At 34.8% G+C, this 25,048-nt stretch overlaps 1 protein-coding gene across 18 annotated transcripts in view; it reads right to left on the bottom strand.

Annotated features, from left to right (window-relative positions):
* The window catches only part of CDC42BPA (CDC42 binding protein kinase alpha), a 203,728-nt gene that overhangs the window by 67,175 nt on the left and 111,505 nt on the right, over positions 1-25,048 (bottom strand). For 16 of the 18 annotated variants that reach the window (XM_074316911.1, XM_019730880.2, XM_019730876.2 and 13 more), the window contains 5 exons: positions 15,908-16,030; positions 10,500-10,633; positions 6,029-6,271; positions 5,660-5,770; positions 608-855 (listed from right to left, as the gene is read on the bottom strand). In XM_074316911.1, coding sequence (XP_074173012.1) covers positions 608-855; positions 5,660-5,770; positions 6,029-6,271; positions 10,500-10,633; positions 15,908-16,030 — 859 coding nt within the window. The remainder of the gene's footprint in view (positions 1-607; positions 856-5,659; positions 5,771-6,028; positions 6,272-10,499; positions 10,634-15,907; positions 16,031-25,048) is intronic. The other 2 variants (XM_019730882.2, XM_019730888.2) reach the window with 1 other exon arrangement.

The following is a 25,048-nucleotide window of genomic DNA, read 5'->3' as shown; positions in this document are numbered from 1 at the left end:
TCCTTCAAGTTTTTGGATCTCACTGTGAGGGGGTGGGGGGTGTTGGCCCCTACTATCCCCCTGAAATTGTTCTTATCAAAGTCACCAATGACCTTCACCTTGTTAAACTCAACTGCCATTATTTGGACCTCATTTTATGTTATTTAGACCTCATCTCATTTGACATGTAGACGGTTTTGATATGTTTTCATCACATGGCTTCCCGGGCACCAAATTTGCCTGGTCTTCTTCCTGTCATTCTTGCTGCTCTTTCTCTACTTTGTTGTTTCTCCCTTCTCCTCTAGATATTAGCACATTCTGCTACCTCTGCCTGGACACTCCACCACAGCCATATATTTCTTTGGTCTCAACTTAGAAATAATTTGATCCCAAAACTCCATGTACTGAAGTTACATGGAGTTTTTTGTAACTTTTGTGCCTCTTCTAAGGGTGCTCCTGACACACCCCATTTGCTTTCCTATCATGCTGTACTGTAATTATCTATTTACCCATCTTGACCTGGTCTTCCTGAGGACTGGAATGTTTATTGCCTATGTATGCCCAGTCCCTGACACATAACAGGCATTCGATAAATATTTATTAAAGGAGTAAATAGCTTGATTCTTACCTCTCTCTCCTGTTTTTCTCCAATTTGTCTTTCAAAATCATAATTTCTTTGTTCAGAGCAAGTTGCTGGCCTTCTGAATCATGTAGTTCTTTCTTCAGATTTTTAATTTCATTTGCATGCATTCCTTCTCTTTTGGATAATTCTTCTTCATAAAAGATACTTTTCTTTTCCAAATCAGTCTTTAATTTAGTTATCTCTTGCTGATGTTCTATGCTGTATACTCCTGGTGAGTAACTAATTTGTTTTTGCTATAGAAATAATAACAAAAGATTAGTTCATCTATAAGAAAAAATATGAAATAATAACTTCTTTCTATAATATAAAGGACTGTTCATATAGCTAAGCATTATTTTGTGTATCACATAAAAGTAATACTTTCTATTAACCTTTTGTCTTCTATATGTTGCAATTTTTTCTTAGTGTGTATTTTTTTATTGTGTATTTTACAGTCTTCTTCACACCAAGGTTATATATTTATCCATATTTTCTGCTGATACTTATATAATTACTTGTTTTACACTTAGAGGTTTAATTTATATACAATTATTGTTGGTATAGAGAGTGAGGGAAAAACGTGAATCTTGTTTCTGATGTGGAACTAATAAAAGGTAATAAATACTTTGTGTTTTTAAAAGATTAAATTGGGGGAGGGGATGTAGAGCTAAAATGTACAAAAAGAAAAGAGAGGGGGCTTCTAAAATAGTTCAGGGAGAAATGACAAAGGTCTAATCTAATATATTCAATATTCACTCTAGAAAAAAATGATAGGTCTCTGCATTTAAGTAGGGCATTGAGGAGGAGAAATTTGGTTGAAAGCCGTCTTTTTAGAAATTAGGTTGATATATACACTCAGCAATAAGGGAGAAAACTCCCTCCCTCCTTCCATTTTTCAATTTTAGCTGACATCCCAGTAGATATGGAGTAGTATCTTGTGGTTTTAACTTCATTTCCCTAATGACTAATGATGTCAGACATCTTTTCGTGTGCTTAATGGCTATTAAAATATCTTCTTTGGAGAAAGGTTTATTTGCCCATTTTTGATTGGGTAGTTTGTCTTTCTGTTGTAGGACTTGTAGGAGTTCTTCCTATATTCTGGGTATCAAACCTTAGCAGATATTTGATTTGCAAATAATTTCTTCCATTCTTTAGGCTGTCTTTTCACTTTCCTAAAAATGTCCTTTGATGCAATGAATACAAGTTTTCATTTTGATGAGGTCCAATTCATCCATTTTATCTTTTGTTGCTTATGCTTTCAGTGCCACATCTAAGAATCTACTGCCAAATCCAAGGTCATGAAGATTTACCCCAATATTCTTTTCTAAGAGTTTTACAGTTATAGCTCTGATATTTAGGTTGTTGACCCATTTTGAGTTAACTTTTTTATATGGTGTGAGGTAGAGGTTAAAATCTATTTATCTGCACGTAGAAATCCAGTTGTCCCGGCACATGTGTTCAAAGGCCTATTCTTTCCCTACTGAGTGGATTAAGTACCTACGTCAAAAATCAATTGGCCATAGATGCATAAGTTCATTTCGGAACTCTTTATTTTGATAGTCTGAAATAAAAATTTATTCTATATTTTTATTTTGGTCTGTATTTCCATTTTTATTCCAGTACCACACTCTTTTTATTGCTATAACTTCATAATAAGTTTTGAAATTGGGAAGTGTAAGTTCTCCACCTTTCTCCTTCTTTTTCTGCTTGGCTGTTTGGGGCCACTTGCAGTTCCACCTGAATTTGAGGACTTCATTTTCCACTTCTGCAAAAAAGGCTGTTGGCATTTTAATAGGGATTGCATTAAACCTATACATCACTTTGGGCAACAATGACATCTAGTCAGTATTAAGTCTTCCTGTCCATAAACACTGGGTGTCTTTCCATTCATTTAGGTCTTCTTGGCTTTAGCAATGTTCTAAAATTTTCAGTGCACAAATCTTTAACATTCTTGCTGAAATTTATTCCAAAGTACTTTATTCTTTTTGATGTTACTGTAACTAGAACAGTTTTCTTAACTTTCTTTGTGGTTTGTTCATTGCTGGCATACAGGAACACAAGTAATATTGTGTGGTGATCTTGCAATGCTAGGGCTGTTTTCTTATTATTGGGTTTTAAAAGTTCTTTGTATATTTTGGATAACAGTTTTTACCATATGTCTGCATTTTATTGCAGTCAGTGCCTCATCTTTTCCTTCTCTTGAGAGGGTCCTTTGCAGAGCACAAATTTTTAATTTCAGTGAAGTCTAGCATATCACTTCTTTACCCAAATAAAACCTGATCAAAATAGCATACAAATAATAAAGCTACAGATTCATCTCTCTATAAATTTAACAGCAAAAATTGTTAATAAAATGGTAACATTTGCAATATATTGCCATATTAAAATTATACTATTATATGAGCAACTGATTCCCAGAATTTAAGAATATTTTAATGATAGAAGGCTTAATATTATTTCCTCAAAAACAGATGAAAGGATCTCCTTTTTTTTTCTTCATTAGCCTGGCTATAGGCTTATCAATTTTATTGATCTTTTCAAAGAGTAAGCTTTGATTTCATTGATTTTTGTCTATTGGTCTCCTGTTTTCAATTTAACCGATTTCTGCTCTAATTTTTATTATTTCTTTTCTTCTGTTTACTTTAGATGTAATTTTCCCTCCTCTTTCTAGTACCCTAAGGTGGAAGCTAAGATCATTAACTTTAAATCTTTCTTCATAATATATGCAATCGATACTATAAATTTCTCTCTAAACACTGCTTTCACAGTATCCCACAAGTTTTGAGAAGCTGTGTTTTCATTTTCATTTAGATAAAAATATTTTTAAATTTCTCTTGTGATAGCTTCTTTGACCCATGTGTTATTTTGAAGTATGTGTATGTTGCTTAATTTCTAAGTATTTGGAATTTTTCCAGCTATCTTTCTCTTATTGACATCTACTCTAATTCCACTGTGATCTGAGAGCAGGCGTTGTATGATTCCTATTCTTTTAAACTTATTAAGGAGTTGTTTTATGGCCCCAAATGTGGTCTATCTTGGTGAATATTCCATGTGAGTTTGAGAAGAATGTGTATTCTGCTGTTGATGGATGAAGTAGTCTATAGATGACACTTATATCCATTGGATTGAAGCTTCCTACAATCTTGTAGAGGACCAAAAACAGATTTCAAATTTACATGTTTTCTGACCCCGAATGTGGTCTATCTTGGTGAATATTCCAATAAATTAAACCAATAAATTACACTTTTAGAAAACAGCCTAAGAAATGAGATTAATATAATAATTACAGCTAACACTTATGGAGCCTTAACTTTGTGCCAGGCCCTAGGCTAAGCATTTAAAATGCATTAACTTATTTATTAAGCAGTTCCAGTAGTTCTTTATAAATTATCCCTAATTTATAAATAATATAAGAGATTATGAGCGTGTGATCAGTAGGTAAGTACATATGATTCAAAGTTTTCAATGCAGCATTGTTTATTACAGAAAGAAAAAAAGCACAGACTACTGGATAGAACATGGCACTGAGAGCTAGAAAACTTGGGTTTAAATTGTACTCTGTCACTTATGATACAAAATCCTTAACTCTTCTGGGTCTCAATTTCCTCAAATCTAAATAATCACTAATATTTCTTTCAGTTTGCACTTTATGACTCTGTTTCATTACCCAAATCACCTAAGATAGTGCTGGAAACAAAGCAGTCCCTGACTGAAAATCATTTGAGATGGTAATGTAATGACCTCTATACACTAATCCTGCTCTGTAAGTATACGTGTTTATAGAGAAACATCTCTACTTTGGAAAACTAACCAAGACTGTGCAATTACAATAAATCAAAAACTGAAACAAAACAAATAAACCAATCCCCAAAGCAAGAAGATAAAATCTAGAGTTTATATTTATATTTATAGCAGAGATACCTTACATGCAACTACTGATAATCATCAGAGAAAAAGCAAGTTCTGACCAATTCTACCACACCGATGTAACACACTCGTACTTATTAAACAAGTCATTAAATTCTGGCCCTGAGCCAAGTTAATAATATACCTGTCTACGTTTTCAATAAACTATGTCCCAGTTTAGATAGGGAGACATTTTATGAATAATTATAATAAGAACTATGCTAAAGTTATTAACAGAACCCTATAGTAGCCAAGAGGAAGGAATACTCTGACTTCCTGAGATGACATTCAACTTGGTTCTTGTATTTGATGGGTAAGTAAGAACAAGACTAAGCATGATTATGCAAGGAGTGGGTGGAGGTGGGGGCTGGCAGACAATGCAGAGGAAACAGCATAGATATATCAAGATTAGAGTTAAGAAAAGACAGACATCATATTCAGAATATAATTCAGTGCAGTAGAAAATATGTCAATTTAATCCTAATTCTCTCACTGTGACATACATAACATTACTAAAGCTAAGAGTTACTGAACACTTATTATGTGTCAGCTTACATACATATGCATGTACGTCTTACATAAAAATTACATAAAACCAATGAGAGAGGGTTTCACAGATGAGAAAATTTAGGTTCAGAGGTTAAACGTTTTGTCCAGCATTACATAGCTAGTAACTGATGAGGCTACTAGCAGTTACAAGCAGGTAGTCCAACACTAGGGCTGGCACAGGATTTCCTTTGCTAAGCACTTCTGCTGAGATGTGTTAGCCCAGGCGCCATGTGATCTCATCTTACCTAATGGAAGCATCTACAAAGCTACCTCTGAGCCTCTCCTGTCATTTACAAGAGAGATGGTTGGATATCTAACCATGCCTTCTATGCAAATTACCAACACATCTTCCAGGTATGCAGTCCTTCATAAATATTTTAATGCCTTCCTGATAGATTTCCCCACTAAACACAACCTTCCCGTTCCTTCCAGCATGATTAGGAAGTCTGTATCAGCTTCCTACTGGTAAGAATGAGTATTAAGAACACTAGGTTTAAAGGAGAGCTAATTTTTACTCTACACCAAAGAGAGCACATAACATTCCTATTAAGGCTAAAGAGGAGAAAATTAATTCAACTAAATAAATGTGAAATCAAACGATACCTTCAGTCCCTCCAATTCATTTTCCAATTGCTTAGAATAGTGCTCGCTCTGTTCACGCAGTTTCCTGTCTTTAGATGCTTCAGCAGCTACAGCTTCTGTATGAACTTCCAGCTTTAAAATAAAATGAAAAAAGTAGATTTCACGGTTATAATTGTTTTTCCAATAAAATGTTTTTCCCCATGGGAATTTACCTTGTAATAGGAAGATAACTTAAATGTTGAAATTCTTATTAAATAATGTTACCAAACTAAAATAAATAAATAACCTTTTTCAAAAATTAAAAAATGAAATATATATTATTTCACTAATCTGAAAAAGCAGCTGTAATCACTACCCCATGGACACTATAAAATTTGCCTGACTACTAACCTCTTTTTTGGCTCTTTCTGTTCTGCGCAGTTCTTGCCTTAAGCTTTCAACTTTTTGCATCACCAGGTCCACCTCTTCTTCCTTATCTCGGACATGGCGAGCAAGTTTCTGTTTTTGGGTGTGCAATTCTGTTAGCCGCTCATTGATCTCCATGAATTCCTGCATGGCCAGTTTCCTCTGACAGTGTGCATCTTTCAGCTCTTTGGACTGGTTTTTTAATCGCTCACTAGCCTGGACTAGTTCCTACAGTTTTGTAAAAAGAATATAAGTTACCAACTCTGCATTTAACCTAGGGAGCAAATTTGGCCATCAAAGTTGCTATCATGAAGTCAAGAAGAGCCAAAATTATTCACCTCAGGACAAAATTAAAAGAAATGAACTACTTTTGAACAGATATTAAGAGCATGGTATTCTGTTCATATTTTTAATTCCTTATGCTAACTGCAAAGGAACTGATTTAACCTTCTAGTACCTTAGTTTCTACAAATAAAGAGTACAGGAATACAAGATATGGTGGTCAAAATAAATATTTTGTGAAATTTAATGGATATGTGTGATTTAAAAAATTTTTGTATCAAATGATTATAAATTATAAAAACTGGTTGCTCTTCTATGGAGACTAAACCTTAGGCCAGAAGCAAAAAGGAAAAGTTAAACTTCCTGATTAAACTGAGAAACTTACAGGGGGCTAAAGTAGACTCAGCTTAGTAGAGCCACCTGCCTCTCAGCAAAAGGAAATGCAAACCTTCCTTGAGGAAATGAACCTCAATGAAATCTGGGTTTTTTAAGAGCACACAAATATGAGTTCACAACCATAGACTCTAAAACACCCAAAGAACTAACAACCATAAGCAAACAACAGAAACAATAAAAATAAAGCCCAATGGTACTTGAATATTAGAATTATTAGATATTGACATAAAATTGGTATGCATGAAATGTTTGAAGAAATAAAGGCAATCATAAAATGGGAAAACGACAAGAAACTATTAAAAATGGCCAGTCAGATTTATAAAACAACTTTATAGAACATTTAGAAATGAAAAAACCTAAGTATTAAAGTTAAAGACATGAAGTCACCAACACAGAAAGCTCTACATTTATGAAGAAATAACCCAGAAATTTAAAAAAAATAAAATTGTGTAACACCAAATAAAAGTCCATAAAAGAAATCAGAGTATAAAATGACAAATCACCTATTCTCCATCCTCGAAAAAGAAAAAAGAATCAGAGCAGACATCTAAGAAGTAATAATAGAAACAGGAGAAATATTCTTAAAAAGATGAGAAAATAATTAATATTGCATACCCAGAAAAATTACTTTTCAAGTATAAGGCTAAAATAATGAGATTCATTAAGAAAATTGACAGAACTTAACCACGATCAGATATGCACTAAAGGAACCTCTAAAGATTTCTTTTAGGAAAACGAAAAATGATTTTAGAAGGAAGGTCTGAGGATATGGAGGGCTAAGAAATTAGGAAATACAAATGTGAATGCAAACAAACATGTATAAGACTGTATTATAAAAACATCTCATTTGTACAAAATAAAAGGCTATAATTAAAATATTGGTCAAAACAGTACAGATATTGGGAAGCGGTAATAGAATTAAACGTCCTTAAACTGTTTGGGAGGAGTTGTTTAAGGTATTAAAATTAGACTGTTAAACATACATGATAAAATTCAAGAGTAACTGCTAGAACAAGTAGCTAGTAAAATGGGAACAAGAAAAAAAAAAAACACCTCAATTAAAAATCAAGAAAAATGTTTGCAAGATGAAAAGATTCTGGAGATTGGTTGCACAACAATGTACATGTACTTTACACTACTGAACTGTACACTTAAAAAGTGGTTAGCATAGTAAATTTATATTTTATATGTATTTTACCACAATTTTTTTAACCAATGCATAAATGAAAGCTTAATATATGACAGAAGTGACATTGCACATCACTGGTGAAAGGTGGGCCTTTTAGTAAATGAACAACTGGTTAGCCATATGGGAAAAAGTGAAATTGGATCCTTATCTTACGATACACAAAAATAATTTCTGATGCATTAAAAATTTAAATATGAAATACTAAACTTAAAAACTTTAAGATAAAAATTTAGGAGAATTGTTTTTTACCCCAGATTTCTTATATAAACCAGCAAATGCACTAACCATAAATATATTAATACATTTGACTACATTAAAACTAAGAACTTTTGTTTATCAGAAGATCCCATAAAGAAAATGAAAAGACAAGTCACTTACTGGGAAATATCTATAATATATGTAACTGATAAAGGGTTAATATGCCTAGGAATTTTCAAGAATTCTTACAAACCCATAAGAAAACGACAAAGAACCCAACAGAAAAATGTACAGAGGATATTAAGAGGCATTTCACAAAGAAGAAATATAAATGATAAGTGGACACATGAAGATACTCAACCATCAGTAATTAGAGAAATGCAAATTAAGAACACAATAAAGCATCATTTTAGACCTAAAATATGAATTTAGACTAGATTGGCCAAAAAGGATATATGTAGTAATATGAAGTATCATTTAATATAAAAACTCCTATACACTATTACTGGGAGTATAAATTGGTATAAGCACTGGAAAATAATTTGGCATTACAAAAACTAGAATAGCTGCATTGCCTATGACCCAATTATTCTATTCATGTTTGTGTGTGCGTGCATCAGGATATATGTTCAAGAATGTTCATAGCAGAACATTTATAGTAGCTCTCAATTATAAGCAACCAAAACGTGAACAAAAAGTTAGATAAATACATTGCAGAGTGTTCACATATGGTGTATTATATAGCGACTAAATAATGATCTATACTACATGGGTGAATCTTAGAAATATTAATGAGTGAAAGAAGCCAAGTGCAAAAGATTGCACGTACCATTTTACAAAGCTCAAAAACAAGCAACACTACTATATTGTTTAGAGATACTAATATGTGACTAAAATTTTTTTTAAGGAATGATTAACAAAATTCAGAACAGTGATTATCATTTTCAGGGATGTGAAGAGAAAGGGATACCCAGGGTCATGCCACAAAATAGGTAATGTTCTATTTCTTAAGTTAGATGGTAGGTTCAGAGGTGTTCATTTTATTATCTGTGTCAAAACTTACATTATGTTACATTTATTCTTTTATATGCATCAAATGAAAAAAATCTTTAAAAGAATACCTGTTGCCTATAAGATATTAAGCAAATCACTTAAAATTCTTTATCAGTATAATCTGTTTCTTTTCAGCATTACCCTTTTCTCAAAATATACTAAAAGGATTTTTAATATTAAAACATTAAAAATTGGCAAAATACTTGTTACTATAAATCTGGATATCAGATTCTCATCCTCATTATATTAACTCAGCTTGGCTGAGTAACCCTACCTTTAAATACATAATAGTAACCACTAATAGTACTATATTTTATTGAAACAAATAGAACATCTGTTCTATGTCGCAAATATTAAACTGACTATGAATTTAAATGGATCTATATACAACATTGCTTGAAACTTCAAGAAAAAAGTAAAAATACATTAACCTAATTCAATTTAACCTTTATAGCTTTCTCTGTTAGTCGTTTTTATTTGCTTCATCAGCAAAAGGTTGTTTTATTTTATTTATTTATTTTTTTTGGTTGTTTTATTTTTAATTACCTCCATTTCTGTACTGAAAGCAAGACTTATGAATATTCCCCAGAAGGGTTTCATTCTGTATTATCAACATATATATACTACATCACTGAATATAATTTATACTACACCATAAACCACTCTTTCTGTTTTGCATTGGCTAGTATTAATTCCCACAATTTTCTTATTTGTTAATGATAGGCAAAGTACACACAGAGAGAGATTTAAATAAAGTGCTTTTCTCCGGTGCTCGAATATTATTTGCCTTATTGGGTGGTATTACAGTATTCTAGCTACTAATAAATTTTATTGATGTTTATAATACTGTTACACAGTGTTAAGTGTTACACAAAGTTCTTATGAAAATAAGTTTAGCTTGTTCATCCATGCTTTGAAAGATAAAATGACATTTTAAAAAAATTATTAAAGCATTAAAGAAATTTTCTGTTGCAATTGTTTAAGAATGTTAATATCAGCAAGACACAATAAAAATGTTTGTATTTTTAATATTTCCATAGACACTGAACAGATTTTACCATTCTCTTATTTCTTCATATTTCTTTTTCAGTAACATTCACTTTTAACCAAGTCCTTTGATTAACTTTCCAAAAGAACAAGATTGTGAACTTCAAAGCCTCAAGATTATGTTTTTTCATTACTAGCTATTAATCAAATGACATACACCAAAACAATTCTTAAAGTTTTAAACCAACTTTTGACATATAAAATATATTATTACTTTAATTTATTATGAATGCTTTCAATATACAAATTAGATTCAGAAAAGCCTTTAACAATCTATCCATATATCCTTACCTTATTTAATTCTTCTCTTTCTTGTTGTAATGTTTTGATTTGCTTCTCATAAGTCTTGATTTGTCTAAAAGCATCATCTAGTTCTCGCCTCACAGAATTAGCTTCTTCAAGTTGTTGTTCCAAGTGACTTGATTCTAAAAAGAGAAGACAATGTTTCTTTTACTATTTGTATAAAGACAAATGCCTGAAACCAAGGTTTAAAACAACTGCATTTTTTGAAAAAAATAAAGTATTCTGAATTTGGTATTAGGCTGACCGACACCACGTAGCACTAAATGCTGATCAGTTTCACTATAAGAGGGTGAATCGCCAATGCCAGTGTGAAGATGTACAAAATTTACGTGCAAATGCCTTACCTATGTACTAGAATAAAAAGATCACACTTCTAAAAACAGTGCCTTTAGAACCATTAAAACTTAAAACAAACAAAAAAGAAGGAAACCAAACCAAACAGACAAGTGTTCCTCTCCTGCTGGCTGGCATTCTTGTGCTGATGTTAGCCAAATTATTATAAGATGATTTTGTTCCTAATATTGTGGTTCCACATCACCCAGCCTGGTTTCACTAGTGATGATTTGAAGAATAAACTCTGATTTCTAAAGTAAATATGTGAAAACACCTACTCAAGGTCAGTTCCTATATTTTTCAGATAAAAAAACTAAGGCTCAAGGGAGTTGAATAACTTGCATAAGGTCACACAGCTAAATGAGTATCAGAGCTGAGACTACAGACCAGAAATTCTTGCTCAAAAAGTAATGTTATTAAATAATGTTTAACATTATCAGTTTAAAAGAGTTAACATGAAACAATAAAATTATTAATTTTAGAATATGCTTAAATAATATTTAATAAATTGCTATGAAATGTTCTTGGCATCAATTTACAAAACCGAAGCCAGTGAAAACAGAGAAATCAAAACACATTCACTGTTAATTTTGTTCAGGATATTTTCTGTTCTTTAAAACTTTGTTACTGACTGTCATCCCCAGACAAGTAGCATTAGCATCCTCTGGTAGCTTGCTAGAAATGCAGAATCTCAGGCCCCACTCCAGAACTACTGAAATCACTCTGTATTTTAACAAGATCCCCAGGTGATTCATTTGTAAATATTTTATGATTCCACTTGTATGAGGTTCCTAAAGTAGTTAATTTCAAAGAAACAGAAAGTAGAATGGTTGCCAAGGGCTACTGGATGGGTAATGGGGAGTTATTGTTTAATGGATATAGAGGTTCTGTTTGTGATGATGGAAGGTTCTGGAGTTGGTGGTGATGGAAACACAACCTCATGAATGTACTTAATGTCACTGAACTATACACTTAAAAATAGTTCAAATGATAGTTTTTATGTATATTTTATCACAATAAGAATAATGAATGAACGATACTGAACAGATGGAATGGAATCAAGGGCATCACTGAGACTAGCCCATGATCAACAACAGGGAGCTTGGGAGGAATACTAGAAATGTTCTCTGAACATGATTTTCACTGTTTCTATTCCGCCCTTGAGAAGTGACTAAAAATAACGAGTAAAGAGCAGTACTACAAGCACTGAGTTTAGGGAAATGGTAGCAGTAAAAATAGATGAAAGAAAGCTCAATCAGTAAGAGTTTAATGGTAACCAGTGTTCCCAATTCAGGTGACTATTTCCAGGGACCATTTATTTGTATGTTAGGGATGAAAGTGAGCACATTACAGCATTACCTATAAAGACACAATGTAGAAAGATACCTTAGGAAGTGATCAGAGATGGTTTCTAAGAGTGAGGTTTTCTTTAGTCATTCACTCACTCATTTACCAATAAATACTGACTTAGGGTTTTTTATATGCCAATTACTATTATAGGAACTGGATATATATCAGTGAATAAAATAATCAAAGTACCTGTTTTCAAAGAGCTTATAGTCTAATGATGAGGAGAGGAAAGTAAAGTGATATATCAACAAAAAAATATGTCAGTGGTGAAAAGTATTATAGAAGAATAGAAGTTTGCCAGGTGAAGAATGTTTCCAGCAAACGAACCAACAAAAATGAAGGGAGGGAGGAAAAGAGGGAAGGGAAAGAAAAGAAAAAAACAATAAATATGTGAAGAGGTGACTAGGTGGACCTAAAAGTCATCCGCTACAGCTGGAATCAGAGGATGAGAGAGTAGCAACAAGAGATGATGTTGGAGAGGCAAATACATGCAAGGTAATGAAGAACCTTGTAACCAGAACTGAAAATTTTAATTTAATCCTGGGGAAATGGGAAGATATTTAAGCATGTATATTGAATCTGTGGTGTGATCAGATTCACACAGTAAAAGCTTACCTGGGGGACTTCTGCTTCCACAAAGATGGAACAGATGTTATTTCCCCTTGTCCCCATTAAGTAAAACTAAAACCCCTGGACATTATACATAAAACCAAGCAAAGAAAACTGAAATTTGTATAGAAAAAGGATGACCAGCTAGGGACAATGGAACCTGACACAGTGGTGTCAGGAACATTGGACTGTCATAGGGGTAAGTTCCCTGGGTTTTCTTTGGGGTTCATATTTCAAAGACTTACAGCTGAAGAAGCTGGCAACCCACAAATACCAACAGGGGTGGCGAATAAAAGCCCCAACAAAAGCCTACTCTTTCTAGCCTAAGGATCAGGTAAAGGGGCAAACTAGCATGACAGAAAACTTTTAGAAAATAACCATTCTCAAGTTAAAGACCACAGGAAAACAAAGAAACAAACAAACCAGTGGCCCCACAGCCATCAGTTTCAGCAAAGGGGGAGTGAGGAGCTAGATTCCCAATCACGTGGGGATACAATGAAGTGCCGAAACACACCACCGAGGTAGTCAGAGAAGGACTGGTAGGGGCCAGAATGTTCAAACCCACTGGCTGGTAACAAGCCCCTTCCCACAGGCAGTGTCAGTGGAAACCACAGGGAACTAGGACACCCCCCTCCACCCAGCAGGATCTGGTCCTCTCCCCATGGGGGTGGTGTCAGAAGAGTAAGAACTTTCACAGTCACCCTCCGGTAATAAGACAACTCCCACCACAGTATTAGTGGAAACCAGGTGGGGAGCTTAAATTCCCAACCTGTTCCAGGAGTAAGGAGGAGCCCTTTTTAGGTTGTCAACAAAGGCCAAATGGGGAAACTCGACTTTTACCCAAACCTATCAGTAAGGAGACAGCAATCCATTTTCTACTGCTGGGGTAATGTCAGGAAGAACCAGCTAAAATGGAAGGTTTAAATAAGATCCAGAGTTATCAATTGAAAATCACTCATCCTACCAAGAACCAAATCTCAACCTGAAAGAGAAAAGAAAATTCATAGATGCTGACACTGAAATAACAGAGATGTTAGAATTATCTCACAAGACATTAAAACAACTATGATAAAAATGCTTCAGTGAGTAATTATAAATATACATGAAAGAGATACACAACCAGAAGACCTGAGCAAAGATATATATGAAGTCTCAGCAAAGAAATGGCAGATTAAAGAAGACCAAAGTGGAAATTTTAAAAATAAAATAAAAATCTCAGTAGATGGATTCAATGGCACAAAGGGGGGATCAAAGGAAAGAATCAGTGAGCTGGAAGATACAACAGTAGAAATTAATCAATCTGAACAGACAAAAAAACAGAATGAAAACAAAAACGAACAGAGACTCAGGGACTTGTGGGGGTGTGGGATGATAACAAAAGATCTAACATCTGTGTCATCAGTCCCAGAAAGAAAAGAGAATTTAGGCAGGTCTATAAAAATACTCAAAGAAGTAAAGTCTAAAAACTTTCCCAAATTCGGCAAGAGACATAAACCTACTGATTCAAAAAGACAGAGAAATCCCAAAGAGAACAAACCCAAAGAAATCCATGCCAAAACACACCATTAAACATCAGAAAACTAAAGAAAAAACCTTGCAAGAGCCAAAGAAAAACACCTTAGATAAAGGGGGAAAAAACTCAGAATGACAGTGAACTTCTCCTCAGAAACCATGGAGTCCTAAAGGAAGTGGCATGTTTTTCTGATGCTAAAACAAAAGAACTATCAACCCAGGATCCTACGCCCAGCAACAATATTCCTTAGGAAGGAAGGGAAAATTAAGATATTCCCAGGTGAAGACAAACTAAGAGAATTTGTAGGTAGCAGGCCTATCTTTAAAAAATGGCTAAAGAAGTTCTCTAAACAGAAAGCAAACAAGGAACTCAGCAATTTCAGGATGAAAGAGCATGGTATATAAAGACGAGTGAATACCATAGGATGCTTTTCTCATCTTAAGTTTTCTAAATTGTATTTCATGGTTGAAGGGAACATTATAACTTTAAAAACTGCAGAGGAAATACTTAAAACAATTCTATAATAAACATGGAGAATAAATAGTTGTTATCAACATAAAAATGGACTGCTCTCTCTATACACTTACTCAGATCATGTGATGCCTCTACACCCTATAAAAGGTTCACATTTCACTCAGAAAAAAAGCAAAGCCCTTAAAACAGTCAGTAAGACTCCATTGATCAGGCAACAAGCCCTTTCCACCCCTTTACTTTTCTACCCTCCTCTCCCTCCACTCTCCCTGCTTGCTCCCTTTACTCCAGCCATGCTGTCCTCTGTGTTTTATTTGCACTCACGAGGCCCATTCTGACTCTCTGGCTTTTGCACAGGCTGGTCCTTCTGCTTGGAACATGAGTTCCTTACTTCACTGCATGGCTAAGCCTTTTACCTCCTTCAAGTTTCTGCTCACATGTCACCTTCTCAATGAAGCCTACCCTGGACTACCCTACTTAAAATGATAAAACTCCTCATCTTGCATTTTCAACCCATTCCTCTTATTCTGCTCTATTTTTAAGCATTTGTCACCTTCTAGCATCCCAAGAGCCTAAGACAACACCTGGTACATAGTAGGTGCTCAATAAATATTTGTTGAATGAATGAAATAAATTAATGAATGAATATAATATATCACTGAAAAATGAATTGTTATAAAAAAAATAAATTTTCACATGCCTCATGCCTGTATAATGTCATTCCCTTATCTACACCGTCCTCTATCCTCACTTCTAACACACTTTCCCCTACTCATATGTATGTTTTGCCAGACACATTCCAACTAAATATCTCAAACTGCTAGGTCTTCCAAAAAAGTAGTATTTGTTAACTTAAACCTGGCTTAGGTCCTCTTTCTATGTACTCTCCACATACCTGTGTTTATTTTTTTTATAGTCTTTTCACATGTATTGTTAAAAACTATCTCTTTTCCATAACAAAAAACGAGCTCTTGAGAGCAGAAACCATTATTTGCTTTTCCCTCACTGGCATATAGCTCATATCACATAAGACATGACAAGTAGTAAATGGTTTGTGTGTGAATAAAACATTTTTTAAAATCTACATAAATTGAATTAATAGCGAATAACAGAAATTTACCTCTTACTTGTTTCCTTAGTTTTTCAATTTCTTCTTTTAAGGTTTTTATTTCTAAATCTTTGCTTGCTGTTAGCGGACCATCAGCAGTTGAATACTGCAGAGCTTGGACAGTCTGTGTTGACTCTTTAAAAAAAATAATAAAAGACAAAGTAAGAATGATGGCCATATTTTTAAAATTAATAGCAATATATCTCTTTCTAGAGAAATCCTTGTAATTGCACTGGTCAAAACATGTACCCAATGACAAAAAGCATGTAAACACACTAAAATTAAATTACACAACTCCATTGTATGCCTTTAAAATTACAATATATGTAAGTAGGAATCTGCCTTCTAATACATGCGATTTAAAGTTTTAAACACTGCTGGTGCACGCTGCCAGTTAGTCAACTATTTGGCCCCTTTTATCCTCGTAGGGAGTGTCACCATGTGATATGCCCAAAATGTCGGATGTCAGATGATGTATGAAAGACTAAGTCTGGTGCATGCAGGGAGGTTTAGAGATGTGAATCTATAATATGCAGAAGCACTGGTCTTCAGAATTTCAGGTATGAAAGCGGAGGCCCACCTATAGGTGACTTTGGCTCAACAGTTTAGTTACTCTGCTGTCGTATGGAGGGTTCTCCAATAGTAAGTCTCTACCACACCATGAGTTTTTATTAGGACAAATCAATACTGATGCTTTATATTACAGTCATGCACCACTTAATAACGGCAATATGGTCTGAGAAATGCATTGTTAGATGATTATGTTATTGTGCCAACATCACAGAGTATACTTACACAAAACTAGATGGTACAACCTCCTCCTGTAATTGTATACACATTATACTTTCGTACGACTGGTAGCACAGTATGTGTGTTTACACCAGCATCACCACAAATACATGATAACGAGATGCTCTACAACGTTACGACAGCCATGGGAATTTTTCAACTCCGATATAATTTTATTGAACCACTATGGTATACGAGGTCAGACAATGAAGTTCGCAAACTTGTTGCAACGATGTTGCTAACCTTTTTTGATACCAGAGGGATTAATAATTGTGAATTTGTACCAACTGGACAAACAGTTAACCAAGTTTACTATTTGGAAGTGCTGAAAAGGCTGCGTGAAAAAGTTAGACGACCTGAACTTTTCGCCAACAATTCATGGCTCTTGCATCACGACAATGCACCAGCTCACAGAGCACTGTCTGTGAGGGAGTTTTTAGCCAATAAACAAATAACTATATTGGAACACCCTCCCTACACACCTGATCTGGCCCCCAATGACTTCTTTCTTTACCTGAAGATAAAGGAAATATTGAAAGGAAGACATTTTGATGACACTCAGGACATCAAAGGTAACACGACGACAGCTCTGATGGCCATTCCAGAAAAAGAGTTCCAAAATTATTTTGAAGGGTGGCCTAGGCGCTGGTGTCGGTGCATGGTTTCCTAAGGGGAGTACTTCAAAGGTGACCATAGTGATGGGCAATGAGGTACGTGGCACTTTTTCTAGGATGAGTTCGCAAACTTAATTGTCCAACCTTGTATGTGGTCCATTGTTGATGGAAACAATGTTATCCAGGACATAACTGTACTTATTTATATATTGCTTTATATAACTTATTACTTATATCATGTATATTTTAAATATATTACATATGTGTGTGTATATATATGTTTTATAATTACATATATATATATATATATATATATATATATATATATATATATATACACATACATACATACATATATGTTTTAAAATGTGGTTTTTTTTAAACTCCAAAGGACTGTGACCTTCAGAGGATGGCGATTTTCTAATTTATTTTCCCCACCTGTAGAGAAATAACACCATGATCATCATGCACAGTTGTCAGTATTTATTAATTTGAATTAAAGGTGTAAGATACATCATCCTGTGCATCCAGCCATGATCTTCTATACCTAATAAGTATTTCTTTGAGTATAAACATGCTACAAATTGGTGCTTATTCTATTTATTGTTTTTAAAAGAATACCCTTTGTTTAAATATTTTAAAGACATTTAAGTTGGGAGAAGAAAATGAGGAGACGTAAAAATAGTCCGTGGACATCAGTAGGAGCTATTTTTCCTCCCACACCCCACATACTGCAAAGGATGAGGTGGGGCAGGTATCCTTGCTCCTCTTTGTTACCTCTGTCCTCCCTGTAAGTCCCAGGTCTGCTACAAAGCCCATTACCTGTTCATTATAGTTATCCACTGTCTTTCTTTCTCTTTGAATAACAATTTTACACACTGTTTACTATCCCTCTTTCTATTACAACGCTTTTTATTATTCTTAGTGACTTTAACATAAAAATTGACAATCTACCTGATACGCTAGCTTCTCTGGCACACAAATCCCCTACGGCAGGCACTGTTGGGTTTTTATTTACCCAGCAACTATTCCTCTCTTCTTGCTTGTGAACCAAACTCAAGTATCAGGCTACAATGTGCACAGGTAAGTGGGTTCTATAAGTCAGTCATGGTAATCCCATCCTACATTATCAGCATTAGTTAGGAATTAGTATGGGACTTGGTTACAACTAATAGTACCTTGATAAAAGTCCACTGGGGGGGCGTGGCTTCATGGAAAGATTTTAATCTCTCATTAAGTAAGAGATGTATGAAAGGAAATCAAACTTCCTGTTTTTTGGGTTGTAGATGTGTGAAGACATGATGTCTGGAACTTTGGCAGTACCGTGGAATCAACAGGGGACAGCCAATACCATCATAGAGACGCTAGCCCTGACATCAGCACTGAAAACTGTCCACTTCCGGCTTACGTTGCGATTAAGCCAGAATCCGTATTATTTAAGAAATCTATTACTTGCAGCCCAAAACAACCCAGCTGATAGACTTCTCTCCAGCACAACCACCGAATCCACTGGTCGTATCCTAGACGTCTGTGAACTTAGAAAAGTGTGTGTGTCTGTGGTGGAGGTGAGGTGGGTAGTACTGACCTAGTGCTAGGAGATTGCTGGAGACATTTAGTATCTGGGGACAAGGTATCGGGGGCTCTATCTTAGAGTTTCTCACACCAAGGAATTAGCCTGCCCCCAATACTTGAGAAATGCTACTGTAGACTTTGTCATTATTAATAACTGTGCAGCCTCCAAAGTCTTGATTTCGAATATACCACCCTTTGACTACGTCTTATGCTCACAGCTCACGCTAGGGACCACTTCAGTAAGTCCTCATTCTCACCAAGAATGTCAATCCACTGTTGCTAGCACTTTTCTCTTTTCTTCCTTATTTGTAGGTTAGAGTCCTTGGTCTGTGACTACAATCCTGCTTCGCATGCGCACCATGATTTCTTTGCCCTGCTTTCCGTGATTGTGCTTCACCTAGAAGGCCCCCATCTTGGCTGACTCCTGTTCTGTGCTTTCCCCCTAGAAGCTGAATGTGGCTGAAGAAAACACTGTCATCTAAAATTCATGCCTACTAACTTGAAATATCTTGGCCATCGATGCCTGACAATCCTAAAATATTTCCTTAGTCCATTTACTCTTCTCTAAACTGACCATTCCACATCTTTTCTTTTTCTTGTCAAAAATCTAATACATTCTCCATCTTCCGTATACTCAGCTGATGACCCTACTTTGTATTTGATTTATTATCTGTCTCCTCAAAGTAGAATGCAAGCAGTGCAAGGGCAGGCATTTTTTCTTTTTCTGTTATTATATTCCCAGTCATATGCAGAACAGTTTCTGGCTCGTTGGTGCTCAATAGATAGCTGATAAATGGCTGAGTTGGCTGAAATGTTAATCTATGCCACTGTATAAAACAGGTGTTAATAACAAAAGGCAATGATCTTATATTTTCATTCGGTTTGCTTTATGCAAATTATACCAATCACAGGTAACAATACTCTCTAAGAACATATTGAGTAATTCAAACCATGAAAAAAACCTGGGACATAGAAATTTCTCATTCAGAATAAGATGGAGTAGGAAACAACAGGTTACTGTTCTATTGCTCCCACTGCAAAAAGTAAAAATATACTACATAATTTGCAAAAATCTTATTTTTACAAACATCATGTATCTGGGAAAACCAAGAGGACTAATTAACCAGAGAAGGATGAGCCATAGTGAGTTGAAAGGGCTATGACAGCTGCCTATTACCTCGGAACCTTACCCCGTTCTGTGAGGGGGTTTAGGCTCAAGTTTGCCCTGAACTGAGGAAAATTAGGCTAGGGGGAAAAAACAAACATAGCTTCTGGAGAATAGGTGGAGCTGGTATAACAATATAGAAACCTCAGGAGCCCTAAATATGTGGTGCTCTTGTCGTTATACTATATTGTTGTATCTGGGGGCTGCAGGGAAGTTAAGGAGCTTCTAAAAGTCAGACTGAAATATCCTATGATATTGGAGTATTCAGAGGCAAAGGCTTACTTGAAGAAGAGGGTCTATCTCAAACACATGCCAGTCTCCCCATCAAGACATTTGCCATACTTGGAAGTGCCATGGGGTAGGAGGGTGAAGCGCAGAATAAATCTCCCACAGTTTACGGAGTAAAGGAGAAAGAGCCCCAACCAAGCTCTATCTTGTTCTCCCTTCATGACATTTGAACCCAGAAGTAGGTTGAGTCTAATTAAATCTGCAAACCAGCCTGTCCTAGCTCAATTTCCAACTAGACAATGAAAGGGAAACCCTATCTGGAGTGAAATAAAAAAAACATCATTCTCTCTGTTATTTTTATCCATAATATTTGTCATTCAATAAAAATTATGACACATTTGGAAAAGCATGAAAATGTGATCAATAATCAGAAGACAAGAACAGAAATAGAGACAGACCCACAGATTATCCAGGTGTTGGAATTACCACACAAGGACTTCAAAATAACTATTATTAGTATATTAAAGAAAACAGAGGAAAAGATAACCAAAAAGATGAAAAATGTCAACAAAGAACTGAAAACTGGAAGAAAGAATCAAATGGATATTCTTAAACGAAAAGAGAAAATATATGAAATGAAGACTCACTGGATGGACTTAACATCAGAATAGACACAGTGGAAGACAAACTAATGAACCTAAAGGCAAGTCAATTAAAAATATTCAAATTAAACACAAACAGAACTAAGAATGCGAGGAACAGGATAAAAAATGTGGCACACAGTCTAAGATATACACAATTGGAGTCACAGAAGGAGAGGTGAGAGTAAATGGGGCAAAAGAAATATCCAGAGATTATAGCTTAGAATTTTCCAAAACTGATAAAAGATACCAGTTAAGATTCCAAAAGCTCAATGCACCCCAATCATTCCAAAAGCTCAATGCATCCTAAATATTAATACAATACTATTAATACAAAGTAAACTACACCTAGGCAGATCATAGCAAAACTGCAGTTAAAGAAAAAAAAACCTTAAAAGCAGCAAGAGGGAAAATAAGATACATTCAAAAGACTACGGTTAACAGCTGGCTTTTCAAATATAATGGATGTCACAAAACAATGGAATAATATCTGTATAACATTAAAGAAAAAAAAAAAAACTGCCAAGCTAGATTTCTAACACAGCAAAATATCCTTTAAAAATGAAGGCAGAATAAACACATCTCAGACAAACAAAATCTGAGAGATTTTTGTCACAAAACACATATATCACAAGAAATACTAGAGGAAGTTTTTCAGATTAAAGAAAAAATTATTCCAGATGGAAACATGAATCATTAGGGAGAAAAAAAGGGTAAACATGTGGGTAAATAAAAAGATATTTTTAAAAAAATTAGTAAGTAATAAAAACTTAAACAATAAAATAAATTTATCAATAGGTTTACAACAGAGAGGTCAAATATAGAACAACAATCACACAAAGTGTTTTTGTAAAGTTTTTATACTGTTTGAGAAGTGGCAGAATAGAAATTAGTTTTCAAAAAGACATAAAAACCTAATAGAAAAAAAATGGGCAAGAATCTTGAACAGGGACTTCAGAAGACTTACTATCCAAAAGGATAGTAAATATATGAAAAGATACTCATGTCAGTACTTACTAGGGAAGCACTAATTGACATCATAATGAGACACCACTACACAGACATTGTAAGAGCTAAAAGTATAAAAGCTACTGATATTAAGTTCTGATGGGAATATAAAGGAAACAACACTCATGCATTATTAGTGGAACTATTGATACAATCACTTTTGGAAACGCTTCGACAATACCTTCTAAAGCTGAAAATACTCTAACCTATGACCCAGAAATCCTACTCTTAGGTAGACATCCAAGAGACATAAGCACATATGATCACCAAAAAAATATAATAATAATAATAATAATATTCTCAGAAGCTATGCTTGTAATAGTCAGTATCTGGAAATAACCCAAATAGTCAACAACAATGGACTAGATGGTATGACCTGAATGTTTGTGTCCCTCCCAAATTCATATGCTGAAATCCTAACCTCCAAAGATGATGTTATTAGGAAATGGGGCCTTTGGGAGGTGCTTAAGCCATGAAATTAGTGCCTAATAAAAGAGAACCCTTGGAGAAACGACACAGCATGAAGGTACTGGCTATAAACCCTCACTTGACCATGTTGGCACTTTGATCTTGGATTTCTAGCTTCCAGAACTGTGAGAAATTTCTGTTGTTGTTAAGCCATCCAATCTGTTGTATTTTCTTACATAAGCTAGAATCCATTAAGATATTGGATAAACAAACCTTTTTTGTATTTATGTACAATGTAATACTAACCAGCAGTATGAAAAAAAGAATAAACTATTGATATATACACAACATGGATGAATCTGAAAAACAACATGTTGAGTGAAAGAAGCCAGATACAAATGAGAACATACTGTATGATGCCATTTACATGAAGTTCATGAACAGGTAAAATGAATTAATGGTGAAAAAATTAAGATAGTGTTTCTCTCAGGGTGGTGGCTTACAAATTGGCAAGGGGCATGAGGAAACTTTATACTACGCTAGAAATGTTCTATATATTGCTTGTACATGAATGTACACATATTTAAACTTTTATGGGGCTTGGGCTTATACTTAAATAGAATACTTGCACACTTTATAGTATGTATAGCACCATTTTAAAATCAAAGCATCATGTGACATGGGTCATTCCTTTTTTCTACCTCCTTCGATTTACAACTAATTGGACATCCATAACCAAGCAAAGTGCTCTGTACAGCACACCAATATACCCGAGAGAGCCATCCATCTGCACATCCAAAAGTTGCCGGACTGTACCTCAGAGAAGGCCACAGAGCCAAGGGAGTTGCTGCAGAGGCCATAGCAGCAGCGACCTCTCTAGCAAAGGTGGAAGTGAGAGTGGTGAGTAAAAGTCAGCCTGACCATGAGAGCTGCAGCTGGACAGACCCCTTGGCTCTCCAGCAATACCCCAATTTCTGAGAAGAGACCTCAGTGACTGGGGAAAAGGACAAGAACAGGAAGAAGGCAGACAAATACAACTGAAGAACAAATTTCCTGCTGTCTGCCCACAGACCTCTGGGATTCCCCCACTCTAGGATCCCCCCATTGGGCCATAAATACACCCAAAGCTCCAAGTCTAAGCACACACCTCCCCCCACTCTGCCATCATCATATTTAAGTGCACTCCAAACTTGAGAAGTGAGTCAGTTCCGGTAAGAGAAACTAAAAACTTGTGCTATATCGCCACCTTCTGGAAAACAAAAGAAAGTTTTCTGATTGCCAACCTGTTGGATTTAGAACCAAAGTAAACAAACAAAGCCTTACCCACTAAATAAGAGAAATGTTTGCTACTTCAAATGTGACAGCAGAGGCACATTTCATGAAACACTGAAAAATCATGGTAATACAGCATCACAAAAAGAAAACAATTCTCCAGCAACCAAACTCAAAAACATAGAATATTGTGATCTAATGAAGAATTCAAAATAGCTGTTATGAAGAAATTCAACAAGCTATAAGAAAACTCAGAAAGGCAATTCAAAAAACTCAGGAATAATATTAATGAACAGAAGAAGTAAGTTCCTGAAGAAAGTGAAATTATATAAAAGAACCAAACAAAAATTCTGGAGCCAACAAACTCAAGAAATGAAATGAAGAATGCATTTGAAAGCACTGGAAATAAAGCAGACCGTATGGAAGAGAGACCAGCGATCTGAAGGACAGGTATGAGAATGATTCAGGTGAAAGGAGAATGAGTATTTTAAAATGTGAAGAAACCCTACAAGAGTTATCAGACTCCATTATAAAAGCCAACATAATGGATACACCAAAAGGAGAAGAGAGGGAGAAGGGGGCAGAGAATATTTAAAGAAATAATAGATGAGAACTTACCCAAACTAAGGAAAGAACAGGACATACAAGTCCAGGAAGCTGATAGAACACTTTACTATCTCAATGCCCAAAGACCTTCAACACACATTATAATGTAGCTGTCAAAAGTCAATGATAAATATATGGTGATGGAAGGAGAACTGACTCTGGGTGATGAACACACAATGGGATTTATAGATGATGTAATACAGAATTGTACACCTGAAATCTATGTAATTTTACTAACAATTGTCACCCCAATAAATTTAATAATAATAAAAAAAGACAATGGGGAATAATAATAAAATAAAATAAAAAAGTCAATGATAAAGAAATAATTTTAAAGGGGAAAAAAAAAGTAACCTATGAAGGAATCCCCATTAGGCTATCAGTAAATTTCTCAGCAGAAATCCTGCAGGCAAGGAGAGAGAGGAATGACATGTTCCAAGTATTGAAAGATAAAAAAATTGCCAGCCAAGAATACTCTATCCAACAAAATTACGTTGTTTCCCTGAAAATAAGACCAGGCCTTATATTAAGTTTTACTCCAAAAGACGCATTAGGGCTTCTGTTCAGGGGACGTCATCCTGAAAAATCATGCTAGAGCTTATTTTCCGGTTAGGTCTTATTTTCAGGGAAACATGGTATCCTTTAGATATTAGAAAGAAATAAAGGCTTTCTCAGATAAACAAAAGCTGAGGGACTTCACTACTAGATCTGCCTTATAAGAAAAATTGAAATGAGCTCTTCAAGCTGAACCAACAGATAAAGTACATAAAACTCTGATGAAGGTGATAAATAGAAAACTGGAATTCTATTTTAGAAGTGTGTTAAACAATTATAGCATAAATGTTAAAGG

This window comes from Rhinolophus sinicus, linkage group LG12, assembly GCF_036562045.2.
Source record: "Rhinolophus sinicus isolate RSC01 linkage group LG12, ASM3656204v1, whole genome shotgun sequence".
Lineage (NCBI taxonomy): Eukaryota > Metazoa > Chordata > Mammalia > Chiroptera > Rhinolophidae > Rhinolophus > Rhinolophus sinicus.
Note: the sequence above shows the minus strand (reverse complement) of the source record. Positions and strands in the feature narration are given on the sequence as shown.